General features: G+C 39.2%; 1 protein-coding gene and 2 pseudogenes across 1 annotated transcript; 2 read left to right on the top strand and 1 right to left on the bottom strand.

Moving 5' to 3' along the window:
* Positions 1–6338: 6338 nt before the first annotated feature.
* Positions 6339–6920, bottom strand: LOC102030129 (annotated as a pseudogene).
* Positions 6921–9536: 2616 nt separating this feature from the next.
* LOC102029801 (vomeronasal type-1 receptor 4-like) lies at positions 9537–10451 on the top strand. The gene has a single exon (XM_005412738.1). The coding sequence runs from the start codon at positions 9537–9539 to the stop codon at positions 10449–10451; it is 915 nt and encodes a 304-aa protein (XP_005412795.1).
* Positions 10452–11367: 916 nt separating this feature from the next.
* Positions 11368–14167, top strand: LOC102029453 (annotated as a pseudogene).
* Positions 14168–18005: the final 3838 nt, after the last annotated feature.

Raw genomic sequence — 18005 nt, 5'->3', positions numbered from 1 at the left:
CACTTAGGAGTTAGGAGTATGTACAGTACAATATTTAGAACAAAGAAATTGTCAAAGAAACTCCAACTTGATGACTTTGCTTTTATTTGCCTATTACATGCAGTCCTGTAGTGTATAACATAAAACTACAGTAGTGTACACACAGTATAATTATTAACAGTTACAGTACTGTATAATGAAGAGGTGCATCACACCAAAAAAGACATTTAGCCAGTCACTGTGGCACATGCCTGTGATTTCACCACTTGGAAGGCTGAGGTAGGAAGATTGCCATGAGGCTGCACTACAAAGTGAGATACTGTCTCAAAAAAAGGGACATTGAGGCTATATAAACAAGATGTACAGAACTGTATCAAATAAAGATAGTTTATAAGTTCAATGGGCAGATCATTAATCCAAACAGCCCGCCTCAGTCAGAAGTCTGAACAGTTGTTAAACAAGTAGGTCATTAGTCAAGGAATATCTGTATTTGACAAAACCTGTTGAATGATAGTTGTATATAAGTTACTGTGCTCATGTCTGGAATATACAGACATAATCATTTTTTTCTTGGGGGTTTAGTTTTAGGTGTAGAAAAAAGAATTAACAGGGAAGCAAAGAAATAAAGAATGTAAATAGAGTTTGTGAAATGTGGTTAAAGGAGCAACAGAGATTTAGAAGGTGGAGCAAATCAGGACACAGGCAAAGAGAAAAGCCAGAGTTCACCAGTAGTTTCCGTGGAAGGAATAGGAAGAGGGTAAATGAAAACAAAGATTTAAAGATTATTCCAAAAATTGCATGGCTTCAGCCACTGGTGAGGAAGGGAGGGGAAGCTCATGATGAAATAAGAAATATTACTGAAGTCTCAAATGAAGAGAAAATCTAGCATATAACACAAAACATGTGAAATTTCAGATGACTACTACCTTTTCATATAAAAATATTGAAAAACATCTTAACTGGAAATAGTATTGTGTATTTCATCAACATATGCAATGGTTCTAAGTGTATGAAATTGTATTTAATAATGTAAAACAAATGAAGGTATAGGCACAGGGTCTAGAATTTATTCTTTCCAACATACAGATTATTATAATCTGTTAAGACACCAATTAAACAAAACACTGACTATTGTAATAGGTGTACACATGAAGACCTGAATATAGAAAAAAGACCTAGATTAATGAGTAAAAATGTGAGATCCACTTGAAAATTGCTAACACAAGAGATTAAACATTTTCACCACCACCATCACCACCCATAAAGCACCAATCTCAATTTTTAATTTGATTATACAGTACTTGATTATACAGTACTGTAATTGTTTATGATACTAGGGATCAAACCTATAGCCTTAGATGTGCCTTACACTGAACTCCCCCTTTCTTTTCCCTCTAACCCCATTTTAGATGAGAGATTCTATGCTCAAGACTCAAACGAATGGCCTAGCTAGATAATACTCTCCTATGCTCCTAGAGAAACAATGAACAATGGTGTGCAGTGAAATGTTAGTGGCTTGGGTTATTCCATCCTTGCATAGTCCAAAGAAAGCACTGACCTTGACCAGCTCTTGAAGATAAACCCTGAGTCTTTAGAGTACAAATTTTTATAGCAGCACAATTTGTAACAGACAAATCTTGGAGGCAGCCTATGTCTCCTTCAACAGATGAGTGGATAAAGAAAATGTGGTACTTGTGCACAATGCGGTACTACTGTGCTATAAAGAAGGATAAACTCAAATTATTTGTGGGAAAATGGGTGTACCTTGAGCCCATAATGTTAAGTGAAGTAAATCAGACACAAAAACTTAAACATCGCATGGTTACTTCACATCACATTATTTCTTCATTTACCATTACGGCCTTAAGGTACCCATTTTCCCACCAATGATCTGAGTTTATCCTCCTTTGTGGTAGAATAGTACTACATTATACCATTATGCATTTATGGTATTTAGTTGGTGTCCTGTAGGCTTCACACATGTGTATGTTGACAGGCTTTTTATTCTATCCGTGTTGTCACCTAATTTCTAGCTGCAATTAGCCTTAGTTTTGTCTTTGTATTATCTAGTAGCTGTTCACTGAATTTTTCATGTTCTCTTACCATTTTTAAGGCTACTCTGAGTAAATCATGAATTTCCATTTTGTTCTTCATTTCTGAAACCCTGTCTTCACATTTATCATTTCTACTGCTTATAAATTGTATAGATTTCTTTATCTCTGGAATTTCTGTTTGGTACCTGTTGGTGGCGTATGTGTCTTTGGTAAATTTGTCACTTATATTTTGAACCATTTTGGTCAGCTCTTCTGATTTTTTGTTTCTTCCATATGCACAGCTATCAGTTTGTATGTTAGTTCCACTATCTTTTCGGTTATGTGTTCTTTGAACTTATGCAGTTTCTTTACTTTCTCTTTCATCATTTCAAAGAGCTCAGCTATTATTTCCTTCCTCCTCTATTGGTGTCCTGCAGATCTGCTTTGGGATATACCTTGAGACTACAATATCAAGTGAAATTGACTGATCAGTCAAGCAAGCTTAAATATCACAGGCTTTCTCTTATATGAGAAATGCAACATATAAAGAGAAAAATAAATAAATAGACAGTATGCAGTAGGGAGATCTTTTTTCAAGTGGAAAAGGCAATGAAATGGGCGGAGGTGGGAGGAAAGGGTGAGAAAAGGGATAAAAGAAGAGAATTGGAAAAAAATAAAAATAGACATTTTGCAAATGGGAAAGGGATAAAAAGATGGAAGGAGCAGGGAGGGCAGAGGAAGGGAGAAAAACAGAATTAAAATATATTATGTACATGCACCAACTCCCCATAAGGAAGGTAACAATTATATCCTAGAAACACATAGTAATAAAAAGAAAAATTTTTACAGGACTAAAAAATCAGTAGGCTCGTTCTCTGTTTGGGTTCATAGTTTCCACCAGGTCTCAGAGATACTGTCTAGTATCACCTGAAAGACAACTTCAGTCTACACAGTTTAGGACATGTTTCTGGCCACCCAACAAGGAGAGAGGTGTGCCATCTGGCAGGAGGAGTTTATGCTCTTTGGTTTTAAGAGTGTGAGGGAAGAGGGAAAAAAGAGAAAGAAGTGAGCTATGCATCTGGGTGCAAGGAACTGGGGGAGAGGAGAGGGAAAAATGAATTGTCTTTGGCAGGACTTACCTAGGTCATAATCTCATTGTCCCTTTACATCCCTGTCGGTTCTTTCCCTGAACAGACATGAACCTTTATCCTTCACTATAATAAACTGTGACCACAAGCGTAACAGCTCTCTGTGAGTTTCACGAGCTCTTTCAGAGAATTACTGAGTGGAAGGCTGACTTTGCAAGCCCAGCACTGAACATGAGTGAGAAGTCATGATGGTCCAGTGTGCACCATGTCCCTGTAACTTCTCTGTTGCCTGAGACTCCTCACAGGGGACTAGACAGCAGACACAGTTCAAATTTATGAGAGCCAAAAGATTGAGTTTTAAACAAAATTTTACATTTATTCAGTAATTACATGACCAATGAGTGCTGCTTCGTCAGTGTGAAATAGTGTAGATAATTCTGCTGACCATTCTATGCAGTAGGATGGAAAAGGTACATTGGCCTCTGTGATCGTTAATAAAAACAACAGAATGTTGGGTGAACACTCATGCTGTAGTTTTATTTGTGAGGGACTGTTATAAAAATCTCTTTATTATCTACAGCATTCTTCAAAGGTTTCCTATCACCATTAGGGCTAAAATCCATAATGGATTCCTAGGATATTTCCATATCATCATTCCCAAGTTAATTTTCATTCAATTGTACAGATGAGTCCAGTGATTTCTGATCTAATCTGTGACACCATGCTCTTCCTCTACCCCTAGCTCACTGGACAGCCCTTTCAGATACTTTGACTTTGTTTCCATCTGATCCATTATTTAAAAAATGGTGCCACTTCAGGATCTAGAAATTAAGGATTAGCGTGAGTTGAGGTAGACGAACCTAAGGAAGACTGAAATCCAGACAGACACAAACCTCTTTGTGTCTCTTGTAGCTCAAACCTCGATAGTTTCAGCACCTTCCACGTGAGACTCTCTCAGCCTTTAGGGGCCGTGAGAAAGTGAGAGTCTCTCCCAAACACAGGAATAGTCTTCCTGAGGATACTCACAAGAAACTTATAATTGGTATTGCTAATAGGCAACTGGGGAAAATGTTTCAAATAACTTCTGTGTTCACAAAGCCTGCCCTGTCAATGCCAATATAGGTGAAAGGATAACTGCATCTTCAAAGGGAGATAAGGGAACAGAATCACAGACTTTTTTTCTGAGAGTCCAGCTACCTCCCTCTTTCACAGTGGTGGATGTCAGGATCTGCCACAGAGCCCAACATCCCAACAGAAGGAAAGATTCAGGTGAGCATTTTGTTTTCAATCTGAGGGGCAGGGGATGAAAAATGAATTAAGTTGTGTTATGTACATGTACTAACTTCTCACAAGGAATGTAAACTTTACAGCTACACACATGTACTAATGAACTAAAATAAAATGAAAATAAAGTGTTTAATGTTGTAATAGTGAAATCAATCTGAGTTCACATTACACAAATCAGAGGTTAAATTTTCAGTATTATTAGGTAGGTGCATTTATAATGCCTTCATACCTATAGTAAAGCTTAAGACACACATATAAGAATCACCTAATTCTATACAGAAAACATGATCTGAATGTATTTTGTAATAAAAATATTGTTTTGTAATTGTACATTTATGGTGCACTTAATTGTGTCTACACCGGACCCCCTCTGGTGTGAAGACTTGGTGAGGTAGCGTTACCTCTTAGATAAACTACATACATGGGAAAGAAGATAGTATGAATATTGGACAAAAACTGTGGGGATCAAATGTATCTTTTGCTATGTCCTATAACAATGAATTTCTAATGTTAGTGCTAAAGTAATGCAATTTTTCATTTTTATTTTAATTTCTGCAATGAACAATCCACAAGATCTCATATTCTCCAGGTCGGATTCATATGTATCTCTTGTATTGAAGTGTCTTTCATATGTCTTATTTCCTAATAGTTTCACCTCGGTATTAGTAAATATAACTTTTTAACCTGAATTCAGTAATAATTTTTATCCTACACATTTTAATGACCTATTAGTATTTATTATTTTATAGTTTTGGAATCAAGTTATATTACTTAATAATTTATATGATAGAGCTCACTATAATTTATATGATAGAGCTCACTATATATATATATATAATTGTTTTGGGAATGGTGATAAATGAATATTTATGTAGCAAAACTAAATAGTGATTTGGTATTGTATTTATTAAATCCAGCTTAGACATGGGGCATTTCTTATAAATATGGCTATAGTGTACATGTTTTATTAGGATGCCTGAAGCTTTATGTGTTTGACAAAATAAATCTTTACTCAAAAACATGTTACAACCAGAATTATGCAATGCAGTCACAGCAGTGTCAAATGAAATGACAGGTTATGAAAAAAAACCAAAGATAGATCTAGATTATTTGAAAACATATGTTACTACCTTTTGTGCAACACAAAATTGAGGTGAATGTCTTTGCACCCGGACGAACGCATGTTCAAGTCTCTGGTCAGTGAATGTGTCTATTGCTAAGGTCTTGTTGTTCAGAAAATGAAAATGTCAATATCTGCATCAGACAGTTGTGAAAATCAAAGATGGTACCATGTGTACAGGGCCTTATCTGATTCATTAATGGTAAATGTTTTGCAATTAATACATCAAACTCTCAGAAGTTACTTAACAAATCAAAATTGTAATATTCCCTAATGAAAGTATCAAATTTCAGTGGATATATAGAATGTGGTCACATTGATAGTTTTTGTGTAGGTTGCCTTTGTTTTTTTCCCTAATATACATTTATTTATTTATATATGCAGGAGGTTTTGAATCTATAAGCTATAATCACTAGTACACTTCTAATTCTTTCTTTTACAGTGGGTCTGACTACACAATAAGCAAACACAGCATAGGTCAGTTGCAAAGAAATCCCAGTTCTTCTCAGTGTAATTTGCAAAAGGAGGAAAACATCTTGGACCTACTTCTTGGAAATAACTATCAAGCAATCACAAACATTCAGCCACTTTCCAGTTGCTCATGAAGGTTGTGCGTGGGCCCAACATGGTTAGTCTGGGTGCAAAGACGTTCACCTAAATTCTATATGGAACAAAAGGTAGTAATGTATGTTTTCAAATAATCTACATCTATCTCTGTTTCTTATTTTTCCACAACCTGTCATTTCATTTGACACTGCTGTGATTGCATTGCATAATTTTGGTTATAACACATTCCTGTTTTTGAGCAAAGATTTATTTTATAGGCTATGATCAAACACACATAACGAGTTCCTGTTTGAAATAATTCAGATTTGCCAATGACATTTCTTTTCTCAACTGCATAACTTCCCAAAACATCTGATCAACCTCCTTCTGTTTCACAAGACCTTGCTGAGTATAGCAAATGTGTGTGAAAAAGTCACAGACAGAAGTTTTCCTATAGCTGCAAAAAGGAGAAACATAATAGCAGTTGCTTGAGTCTCCTAGTTTAATTGTGTGTTTGCAGGACTTCTCTGGCCCCCGAGAGCACTTTTTTTTCAGGCCTCCCAATTCAACTGCAGAAGCTTAAACAAATCTCATATGATGTAATCCCACTGGTTCAATGCTCACAGTATTGTTTTCCACAGCCTGCAGAACAGCTGGATCCAGCTCTCTGTTTGACAGTGTTAAACGCAGACAGCTTCCTCATAAATTTTGTCTAAGAAAGGACACACTGTCCATCATGGGCTTATCCTTCCAAGATCTGAATTTATTATACAGAAATAAATCAGCCTCTTTGCAGTCTTGTTGTGTAGGAAGATCCAAAACACAGTGCATTAGCTTGGAGGAGCAAAGAATGAGGTTGAAAGACATGACCAATAGATGGAATTTGGTGAGGTAGTCTGCTCTTGAGTTTCTGATTTATAAGCACTAAGAGGGTCCGGAGAAGTAGGTGAAGCAAGGTTTGCTCCGTGGAATCCTTCCAAGAGGTCATTACCCCAGCAAAACCTCATCATAAAATAACCTCAAGAACCTGCCGTGGCTGCCTCCCATGGGTTCCACAGAGAGCCAGAAGACAGGAGACTGACAGTGTGCAGGAGCCACTGAGGCAGGGCCAGGTTGCCTTTGGCTTGGAGGAGAAAATAACAGTTACTAGAAACTGGAAGAATGATCTCCAGGGACTTTGCAATGGTCAGTGTTTTCAGACCATAAATAGAATTTGGGCATTTTCTTTCTTCTTTACCCTTGTCTCTTTCCTGCAGCAAACCCAGCCTGAAGCACATAAGCTTGATTCTCAAGCACTGACTATTTCTCAGCATTGTTGTTAAAAGTGTTTCCAAGATGTTGACCACTTTTATGTTGAAGCATTTCCCCAAATACTCTAACCACAATTTCCCTTCTATCACACAGAATTAGCAAGGTACGTCCATTGCCACCATCTTCCTCCTGAGTGTGCCCAGCCACCTTAATAAACCTCAGGAAGTCCTGGTGGATACAACTTAAAGCTCAGAAGTATATTGGGTATTCGGTTGTGCTTTCCTGGACCCTGTGTATATTATCAAGTGTCATTTTCCTATGTCTGTGGATGGCAAATGCAGGAGGAAAACATCATAAAGGGAAACAAAGACCTAGGTTACTGGTCTGTTGAGCATAATGATTCACTCACAACTCACAGTATGAATCATTGATATTATTGGATGATTCCTGTTTGTGCTCAAGATCAGGGCCTGTTGCTCTGTATGCCTCATTATACACAGACACCAGCAAAGGTCAAGCACATTTTATGACACCCTTTCTCCTAGGTCACTGTATTTTGTTATGTTTTAGGTACTTTTAAAATTAAAGACACAGAAGTCCTAAGCACACAACTCTGGAATTTCACAAATGAAACATCTGTGTGTGAAACATATAGATTGAGAAATAGAATTTTGTCTGCTTCTCAGAAGATCCCTTCTTTTTCAGTTGGGAAGGGGATCAAGAGATGGAGGGAGGGAGAAGGGAGAGTAGGATAGGGGACAAAAAATGAATTGGGCTGTGGTATGTATACATACAAATGCCATACATGTAATGTAAGCATTATGTACTGCAAACCTGCACAGAAAACCAAACCAAAACCACAACAAAAAAGCAAAGGGATCAAGAAATGAGTGGATGGAGGAAGGAGGGAAGCAAAAGAGATGAAAAAGGAAATTCAGATGTATTATGTACTTCTATCAACTTCCCAAGAGAAGTGTAAACATTATGTACTATGTACATATAATAATAAAATAAAAATTTAAAAAAGAAGACCCTTATGTCCTTCTAAGTCATTTTCCCCAACAATAGAATTCTTCTGGGTTATTTCTATGATTGGAATTGTTAGAAAATAAGTTTACATCTATTCTAACCTTTAAGTGACCAAATCATTTTTATATGTTTTATACTTTATATACATGAATCATATAGCACAAACCTTTATTTATATTTGATGTTTTCAGTCAATGTGATTTTTGTGAATGTATTGTTACATTCTTAGCATAGGATTTCATTGTGTGAATATGAAACAACTGAGTCATTCTTCTGTGGATGGGCTCTTCAGTGTGAAGTTTGTGTTACTATTTTCATATTTACATTCTGAAACTTGTATTGGTGCTATAAACAGAAATGTGCTTTGGAGCATGTGTGTTAAGTGTTGAATTGTTGTTGCACAGGTTCATTCTGAATCTCTTAAGTAGATAACACCATTTTTCCAAAATACTTTTTAAAAACAATTATACCATCCATTGTCAGGGTATGAGAATTTTGGTTTATTCATATCTTTTTCAAACCTTGCTGTTTCCTATCATTTCTATTTTTGATTTCTGCTTAGTATGTGATGATATCAGGTAGTAATTTCAAAAGGACATTGAACATTTTACACAATTTATTATTTATTGAATAATGTCATGATTCTGCTGGAATGTTTTGCCTCTTTTTATTCTATTGTGTGTTCTGCAATAGTCCCCTCCCCTCCCTACCTCTCCTCTCTACTCCACTCCTCTCCTCTCCTATCCTCTCCTCACATAACCTCTAATTTGCCATTTCAACCACAAAGTTAATGTTTTGTGCTGCTTATAAACATTGTCCCATTTAAGGCCACATATTTTTGTTATTACAAAAATTTCACTTATCTTTTATTATTTTATCAGAAATATATTCATAGCTGATTTATTACATGGTATACATAGTGAAAGAACATTTGTTTTCCATTCTGACTAGGAAATATTAGTTCTTCTGAAAATGCTTAATCATACTTTCTCTTTCCATTTACTCTCTCTTCTCATTGCTTCTGTATTGCACAGAGTGGACTTGAACTCCTGGACTCAAGCTATCCACTTATTTTGGCCTCTCCCAAACCTGACAGACTCCTAGTACACACTACTGCACATGGACACAAACATTTCAGTGAGCCATCCTGCAGAGAGGAATGGTGGTTGCTATGCTGTAAAGGAAAAGATAATAAATGACATAATGTCCTTCAGAGATTTGGCAATAGCAGTAATGTCCTTCTCACAGACTACAGTTGGAATCCTGGGGAATTTCTCTCTTCTTTACTACTATCTAGTCCTTGGCCAGAACAGATGCACACTGAAGTCCACACATCTGATTCTCAGGCACCTGATTATAGCCAACTCCATGATCATTCTATCTAAGTCACTTCCTCAGACAATGACAGCTTTTGGCCTGAAACATTTCCTGAATGACTTTGGCTGCAAAATTCTTTTGTATTTTCAGAGGGTGGGCAGAGGTGTGTCAATTGGTACCACCTGCCTCTTGAGTATCTTCCAGACCATCATGATCAGCCCCATGAACTCTTGTTGGATGGATCTTAAAGTAAAAGCCCCAAGGTACGTTGGCTTCTCCACTGCCTTCTGCTGGATCCTATATATGGTTGTAAATTTAATTTTTCCTATGTATGTGTATGGCAAATGGAACAGCCAAAACATGACAAAGAAAAGGGACTTGGGATACTGTTCTACTGTCGGTGGTGACAAAATAGTAGATTCACTATACACAGTGTTGTTTGTATTCCCTGAAGTTTTATTTTCTGTGCTCATAATCTGGGGCAGCAGCTCCATGGTTTTCATTCTGTATAGGCACAAACAGCGGGCTCAACATATTCACAGCAGTAATGTTTCTCTTAAATCCTCCCCTGAGTCCAGAGCCACTCATAGCATCCTTGTTCTGCTGTGCACCTTTGTGATGTTCTTTTTTCTCTCTTCCATATTAAATGTTTGTGTTGCTCTCTTTTATAATCCCAGTTGGTGGTTGGTGAACATCAGTGCCCTCCTTTCTGTGTCCTTTCCTACTGTCAGCCCCTTTGTTCTCATGAACCGAGCCTCCACTGTACCCAGGTTCTGCTTAGGGAATATAAAAATCCACTAACGTTATCATAATTATATAAATTGCATGTTTTTGCAAAAAGTAGAATTGCTTAGTCACTCATCAATACATGTACTTATGGGAGAGACACTTTTTCTTTCAAAGTAAACGCTAATGGGTACTGGTGTGCCTTTAGCTGATTAATTGCAGGGCCTAACATGCACAGCAGAGATGAATAAAGGACATTCTGTTGATAGTAATCTTAATTAACATTGGCAGAAGCATTGAATGGATTGGATTCCAGTTTTCAAAGTTAATTTAATCACAGTAGGTGATCAAGTGGCATATTATGGCTTGTGTCTAGATGTCCCCCACAGCCTCATGTAGTCATGGGTTGGGTTTGTCAGAAGTGATTGGATTTAGAGTGTATGATGATGGGATTAAGTGTGTGATGCTGGGATTTATGGTGTGTGATTACTAAATTACTGCACTGATTTGTTTGGCATAGTTTTGGTTGTGCATAATAGGAAGGCCTACCCTGGGTGTGAGTGCTACTCACCCTAGGGGAGTGTAGCCTGCATAGGATATAAGGGACAGAAAGAGGGCTGCTGCAGTTGCTTGCTGCTTTTGCTGCCTCCTGCCTTCTGCCTTCCATACCATGAACTGTTTTTTCTCCACGGTGATGTCCCTTTGCCATGACACCTTGCATTGGAGCCAGCTGATTATGGACTAAAACCTCTACAAACTATGAGCCAACATAAACCTTTCCTCCTCAAATTTAGGTGTTGTGTATTCTGTCTCAGCAGCAAGAAAAGTAATAAATTGATCAGTGGCCTGTACCCACCCTTATGATAAAATTTCCTCCAAAAGACCCACCTGTGCTTGTATGAAGCTTTGGGAGGATATCTAGACATAAATGATAAGCTTTATGGAATAGAGTCCCAGAGGATAGCTTTTATGTGATGAGAGTGAATATGAAATGGACAAATGTCCAGAGAAGAGTGATGGAGCTGATCCTTCAGGATTGGAATCTGCCGCACTGGACAGTGGAGGAGTGTAATACAGCCGTTCATCCTTCTCTATGAAGACACATTTTATGCACTCCAGTTAGCACCTGAAGCCATGGACAGTACTGAACCCTATGTTTACTGTGTTCTTTCTTACACATGCATACATATCTGTGATAAAGATTAATTTATAAGTAGGCAAGTGTCTTAGTCACTTTCCTGTCACTAGGACACCATACCTGACACAATATACAGGAGGTGAGGTTTATTAGGTTCTGGTTTCCACTGGGTTTACAGCTAAGTTCGACTCAAGTGCAGAAACCCATGATGGAAGGGTGTGAGGTAGGACAGGTGCTCATACCAAGGTGTGCAGAGCATGAAGGGAAGGACTGGGGACAAGAACACTTCCTTCCAGGTCATGCGCTCATTGACCTGCCACTAACCATGCCCTTTACTGCCTGCATTCTTATCAGCTGTAGTCTTTGAAGCTCCAACTAGGATCTATCACCATACCTGATTTACAATATTTTAGTTCTTCTCATGTCAGCTTTTCTGAACCTTTTCAAACCCCTCCCACAAACCAGTTCCAAAGTCTTCTAAGCTAAATGGTGAGCGATAATCACAGCAATGACCCCTCACCTGCTATGGAAATTCATCCAAGTCATTTTCCCATGACTGGGACTCAATACGACACCTACAACTCAAAGGAGTAGAGTTTTTGACTGGCCTCAAGGTATAAACACACACTAGAAGGCATGGTTGAAGCAAGCTGCTCATGCTGTGGAGCTAGGAGGCAGAGAAAAGTGAGGATATGTAGACAAGAAAGCTCCCCTCAAGGTCAGGCCTCCCGTGATCCCCTCTACCCAGGCAGCATCCCCTACCAGGAAGTCAGCGATGAACTTATCAATGCACTAATGCATCACATGATCTCATCACTTTCTAAGCCCATGAATCTTTGGGTGGACATTTAAGATCCAAACCATAACACCAAGTAAATTATTAACAACAGTGATTTGTAACAAAGTAGAACAAAGAGAACAATCTACAAAGTGAAAGTTCTGTGTGTGTCTGGAATTTTCCTTTTACCCCAAGGTTGACCACAGGTAACTGAAACCAGAGATAATGAAACTATGGTAAGGAGTCTAGGATCTACTGGGTACATTTTTCTGTCATGTAGTTTTGAGACTCTAGACACAGGCCAATAATTTCCTCTTCTAGAGCAGCCAATTCTACACGCTCAGCCACAAGTAAGCCTGGGACATTTTAACCTGTCCTAATTTCCTCCAACTCTCAGCAGTATTGAATGCCACCATTTTATAAATACAGTTACAATGAAACTTAGCACCTGACACCAGAGGGCACAGGAATGGTTCTGGAACACCTTGAAAGTCTCATCTTCAAGGAGTTCTTACAATTTAATCTGTCTGGTAACTTTCTGAAAAGCTCAATTTTTATAGTTCTTCTGTATTTGATATGCCCCAGAACTTGATCTGCTTGAACACTGAGTTACACAGCATTTGTCAATGACAATCAGTGGCAATTGTTTAATACTGAAGCATTTAGCGTAGTGACAGTATATGGCTCTGTTCCAGATAAGAGTGAAAGGGTGCATAGTGAAAGTGTAAATGTAGGCAAAAGATGGTGATACAGAGAATCTGGAGGCATGGGAACAGACTCACAGGAATGAGATCCATGGAACTGGGAAAACATAAGGCTCCATTTCAAAAAGGTTGCAGGATGGTAAGCAATACGGACTGCAGGGCTGGGAGAAGCTAAAGGGATGACAGAGGTTTAGCAGATTATTTTTGGTGGTACTGGGGATTGAACCTAGGGCCTTCACATCGAGTGGTACCCACAGCCCTTTTCATCTTTGTTTAGAGACAGGCTGTTGCTAAATTGCTGAGTTGCCAAGACTGGGCTTGAACTCATTATTCACAGTGGAGGGGGAGACATGACTCGACACCACTGGTCGCAGGTCCAGATCTCTCCAGCTCATGGGGCCACTCCAGTTGCTCCTAGAAGTGAGTGCTTTTGCTGGGCCAGGGCTTCTCACCAGAGCTAAAGATGAGGAGATCCTGTCCAAGAAGCAAGATCTTCATCCTGCTGCCCACCATCACCAATCTGGGTCTTCAAGCCCCGGAGGGCCTGTTTCCTCCATGAGGCCGGCCTGGCTTGGATATGTGGTCTTTCTGTGGGTCTTGTGCTTTGGTATGGCATTCACGTTCCAAGTGATGTAAGCAATGTGAAGTTCAGCTGTGAAGTGCGGTAAAGTCCAACTACTCTGTTGATGAACATTAGTGGAAAATTTTATGAACCTCTACTGAAATGCGAGATTAGCTCACATGAAATCAACAATGTAGAAGATAAAGCAATGCTTAGGAAGGCTACTTTTGATCCAGAAGTATTTTCAACATATTATTTCCTCTTATCCTATTTCACGTAGGTCATAGTCTGAAAAGGAGACATTTCTTTTGGAACCTTGGATCTACCCTAGCATATGCTTTTCATTGGACAATGATTTCCTGTTTTGTTATTGGGTCAATAATGTACGGATGATAGAAGTAACTGAGCAACTCATGGGACATTTTTACTTTACAGATTGGCTGCTATTTGGTGCCATTATATCAGCTAGAGACCCCGTGACTGTCCTTGCTGTATTCTACGAGCTTCAAGTTGGTGTTGAGCTCTATGTGCTTCTCTCTGATGAAAGTGTCTTTAACGATGCTGTTGCCATAGTGCTGTCTCCTCAGTAGTAGCATATCTACCAGCTGAGACAACAGTCACACTTCTGATATCACAGCCATGGTCAAGTCCATTGTGATCTTCCTTAGCATCTTCAGTGAATCTTTTGTGTTGGGTGCTGCTACTAGAGTAGTGACAGCTTTGGTGACAAAGTTCACCAAAGTTTGGGAGTTTCAGTTGCTGGATACTGCCTTATGTTTTCCTGATGTCCTGGAGCACCTTCTTTTTGGCTGCAGCATGGGACTTCACAGGGCTGGTGCAGTATTGTTTTGAGACATCACACAAGCACGTTATACATACAATAATTTATCCACAGAGTCTCAGGATAGAATGAAATAGTTGTTTGAGCTTCTCAGTTTTTTGGCAGAGAATTTCATCTTCTCTTCCGTAGGGTGTCCCGGCCCGCGGGTACAGTCAACTAGGACCCTAGAGGGGGGGTGGGGATTATAAAGGGACAAGAGACACGAAGAATGGAGACAAGACAGTGCTCTGATCAAGTCTCGTTTATTAGCGGGAAGTGCCGTGCTTATATACGGCACGGAGAAATGCGGAAGTTCTAAGGCGGGAATAACCAAATAACCCAACAAAGGTGGGAGTAACGAGGTAATGGTGGGAAGTCCTAGTTCTTGAGGCGGGAGTAGCTAGGCAACGGTAGGCAGTCCTGACTTAAAGGGAAAGGCGCGTAAGACGGCTACTAATATACAATGGAGGTCAGTCACAGTCTCCTACAGTAGGGCTCACTCTTTACCTTCTGGTACCACATCTTTAAACCAACATTTGTATTAAGAGCATTTATTGCTATTTGTGAGCCAGTATTTACCCCTTGGCTCTCTTGCTGAATTTGGGTAGAAGTAAGACTGGATCAAATTTTCAACATCTGATGTTTGCTGTTCTTCATGGTGCAATTGCATTTGCCTTGGACATTCAGGATACTACCACTTATGCACGACAAATGATGTTCAGGGCCACTTTTGGCTGCATGTTTACCATGTGGGTATTTGATGGGGGCTTGCTGTTGTGCTTGCATGTAAGGGTTGTTGGTGATTCAGACTAAGAGCATTTGGGTGTTCCTGAAAATGAAAGGAGCACTACTGTCTTGGTTACTTTTCTCTCGTTGCTGGGACAAAATATCTGACACCCAGAATTAAGGAAGAAAAGGTTTATTTATGTTTTAGCTTACAGTTTGTGGAGGTTTCAGTCCATACATACTCCAAGGCAGGGTGACACATGGCAGAGGACAACAGTTCATGGCGGTGGAATAAAGCAAAACCAACAAGCACCAAAGAGAGAAATGGCAGCAAGCAAGCCTCTTTCCCTCCCTTATATTGTAAGCACCACCCACGGGGCGTGTAGCACTCACATAATCTCCATGCCCTCCTCCTGCACAGGCTCAGGATGAATACAAAGTAAGGACCCTGGCTCCCTGCTGAATCAGTTAACCTTCTAAACTTCTCACATTGACACAATGTACATCTTAGAGCAGGAAGGGCATGTCCTTTTCACCCCAGGATGTAGAACTGCCAAGTCACTTAGCTGAACCTCTACATTCCCCACGTTGACACAATGTATCAACTATAACAACTACTAAAGCAGAGAGCTCCTGGCTCTTCTGGATATTGCACAGCTTCAATCATAAGTGCTTGAAGCCTCTGCTGATGCATGGCAGCCCTCTCCTCATCACCAGGCTCCCAGGAAGCTGCGGACCCATTGCTGGGTGCCTAACCAGCGCACAGGCTAATGAAAACAGGGAGAAATTGAAAGATAATGACTCGTCTGATTCTGAAGGATGGAGATATCAGTTTGACATATGGGGAATCAGGACCACCCAGTTGCCCAGAGATTTATGAGCAACAGTTCTGAAGATACCTTCGATAGGGAGCTTGCCTTTCGAGACCATGAGCTGGTCATTTGAGGGACGCTGATGGTTCTTCCTAAGGATGCTTCTAAACCAGCATTAAATTCGTTAGATGATACAAGACACAGCCCAGTCTAAGCTTATTAATACTTACTCAGTGATTTGTATAATTTGCACATATGATTGTGAAGTAACTTGTACTACCTAAAAAGTTCTAGTCCATGTCTGTGAATGTGTGAGCTACATAAATGTTATTTATATGGCATAGAAAGAATATCAATATCCTGTACAAGGCAGATGGTGAGCAAACTAGTAAGTTTGATGGCAGCACTATGTGGGCTGGCTCTGTTTTAGAAATTTCGTTTCACAGAGATATTGTGTGTTCTGTTAGCTTTATGTCTCAGTTAAAGTATAAAAAGTAACAGACTTACCCTTTCTTATATTAAACTGACATTCATCCAGAGGACCAAGTTCTTGTACTGTGAATCTGTGTGTGAACCTGTGTGTGTACGTGTGTGTGTGTTGTGGGAGGGAGAGGGATGAGGGGGTGTTATTCCCTAGGGAACCCAGGGAGGAAAGGTTCCTTAGTTGAGAAACTTCTGTTGATTGCTGCTGCCTGTGTTATGATCTTTCTTTTTTCCCTTTCTCTGGTGGCCCACTGTGGTGCAAGGAACTGATGGCATTTTGATCTTGTCCCATTCAGGTTGGAGAGTGAAGCGTTGGGGGCCTTTCCCCTTTTTCTATTCTCTGACCACCATACACTGCTGTTTTGAAAGCATGCTGCAGATGACCTCCAAGACCTTAGTGCTTTGAAGCCAGCCTAAAACGGCAGTAGTCGCATGCAGCTAGCTTTGCTAAAGTACAGGTGTATATAGTTTGGGGCACGTGATTTACATTTGGAGGGGCTGAGGCAGGTAGAGAGGGGCAGAGGGCAAGAAAAGAGTAAAGAGGATGGTGATGTCGGAGGTCTCTGTTCCAATATGTAAATATACCAGATGAATTTAAATAAGAAATCTAATTGCTGCTTAATTTTTGATCATGTACTTTCCCTGTAGAGCAAGCTTTATTGCCCAAAGTTTTTATATTGATTTAAATTGCTGATCTGTAGCTGCCCAACAGAGGCAAAATGTAAAATTTGTAAGCTTCTTGTGTCTAATTGTCATTTGTTAGTCTGTAGCAGATGTGAAAAGTTAATTTATGCATCCATGATCATCCCAAAGGCAGTTATAAGAGTAATACGCTCTGGAGCATTTATGGGAAGGCAGCTTCTTTGTGTACACTGGGTATAGTCTTCATTATCATGGTATTTTTAATATTAAACACTTAACATGCCACATGAGCTTTTATTTTACAGTTTTCAAGGGAGAACACAGAAAAACTTCCATTTCATATTTATTGTATGCAAGTGGATTCTATTTTGTATTGCTGAAAATACCGAATGGTGCATTGAACACTTGGAAGAGAAATAGTTTTTGATGTTGATTCTGTTAATGACTCAGAAGAATAATATATTGCCTTGTGGATTTTTTCCTCTCAGGTGTAACATTGTCTTAAACCTAAAATCACTTTATTTAATGTGATGTTCAAGTTTTCCACCAAAAAATCCTTCCAAACACTTGTTTTCCAAAAGGGTCCTGAGCTATTGCATACACTCCTTAAGATTTCAGGGGAATTTTCATGTACTTTAGTGGCAGTCTTGGCTGTTGGCATAGCCAATTGTTATGTAGTGATAGCAACTTTCCTGCCATGCAGGACTCCCTCCTGTGAGGGAGTGTACCTTTTATATGTGTGCCTCTTCATGTGGTAACCAAGTTCTTGTTAACATATGTTTGAGGGGCTTTGAATGTGAGCATTATTTATCCAGTTATTCAAATTGGGAAGTATACAACACTTTAACTACCTCCTTTTTTATTCTGTCAAGTTACTGAGCTCACTTTTTGAAAACAGTTGTAAATATTTAGAATGACAAATTCTGTAACTTGTTTGTTTCAGCATGGGTTAGGGAAACTGATA

Source organism: Chinchilla lanigera, unplaced genomic scaffold (assembly GCF_000276665.1).
Source record: "Chinchilla lanigera isolate Chin_1 unplaced genomic scaffold, ChiLan1.0 scaffold00157, whole genome shotgun sequence".
Taxonomy (NCBI): Eukaryota; Metazoa; Chordata; class Mammalia; order Rodentia; family Chinchillidae; genus Chinchilla; species Chinchilla lanigera.
Note: the sequence above shows the minus strand (reverse complement) of the source record. Positions and strands in the feature narration are given on the sequence as shown.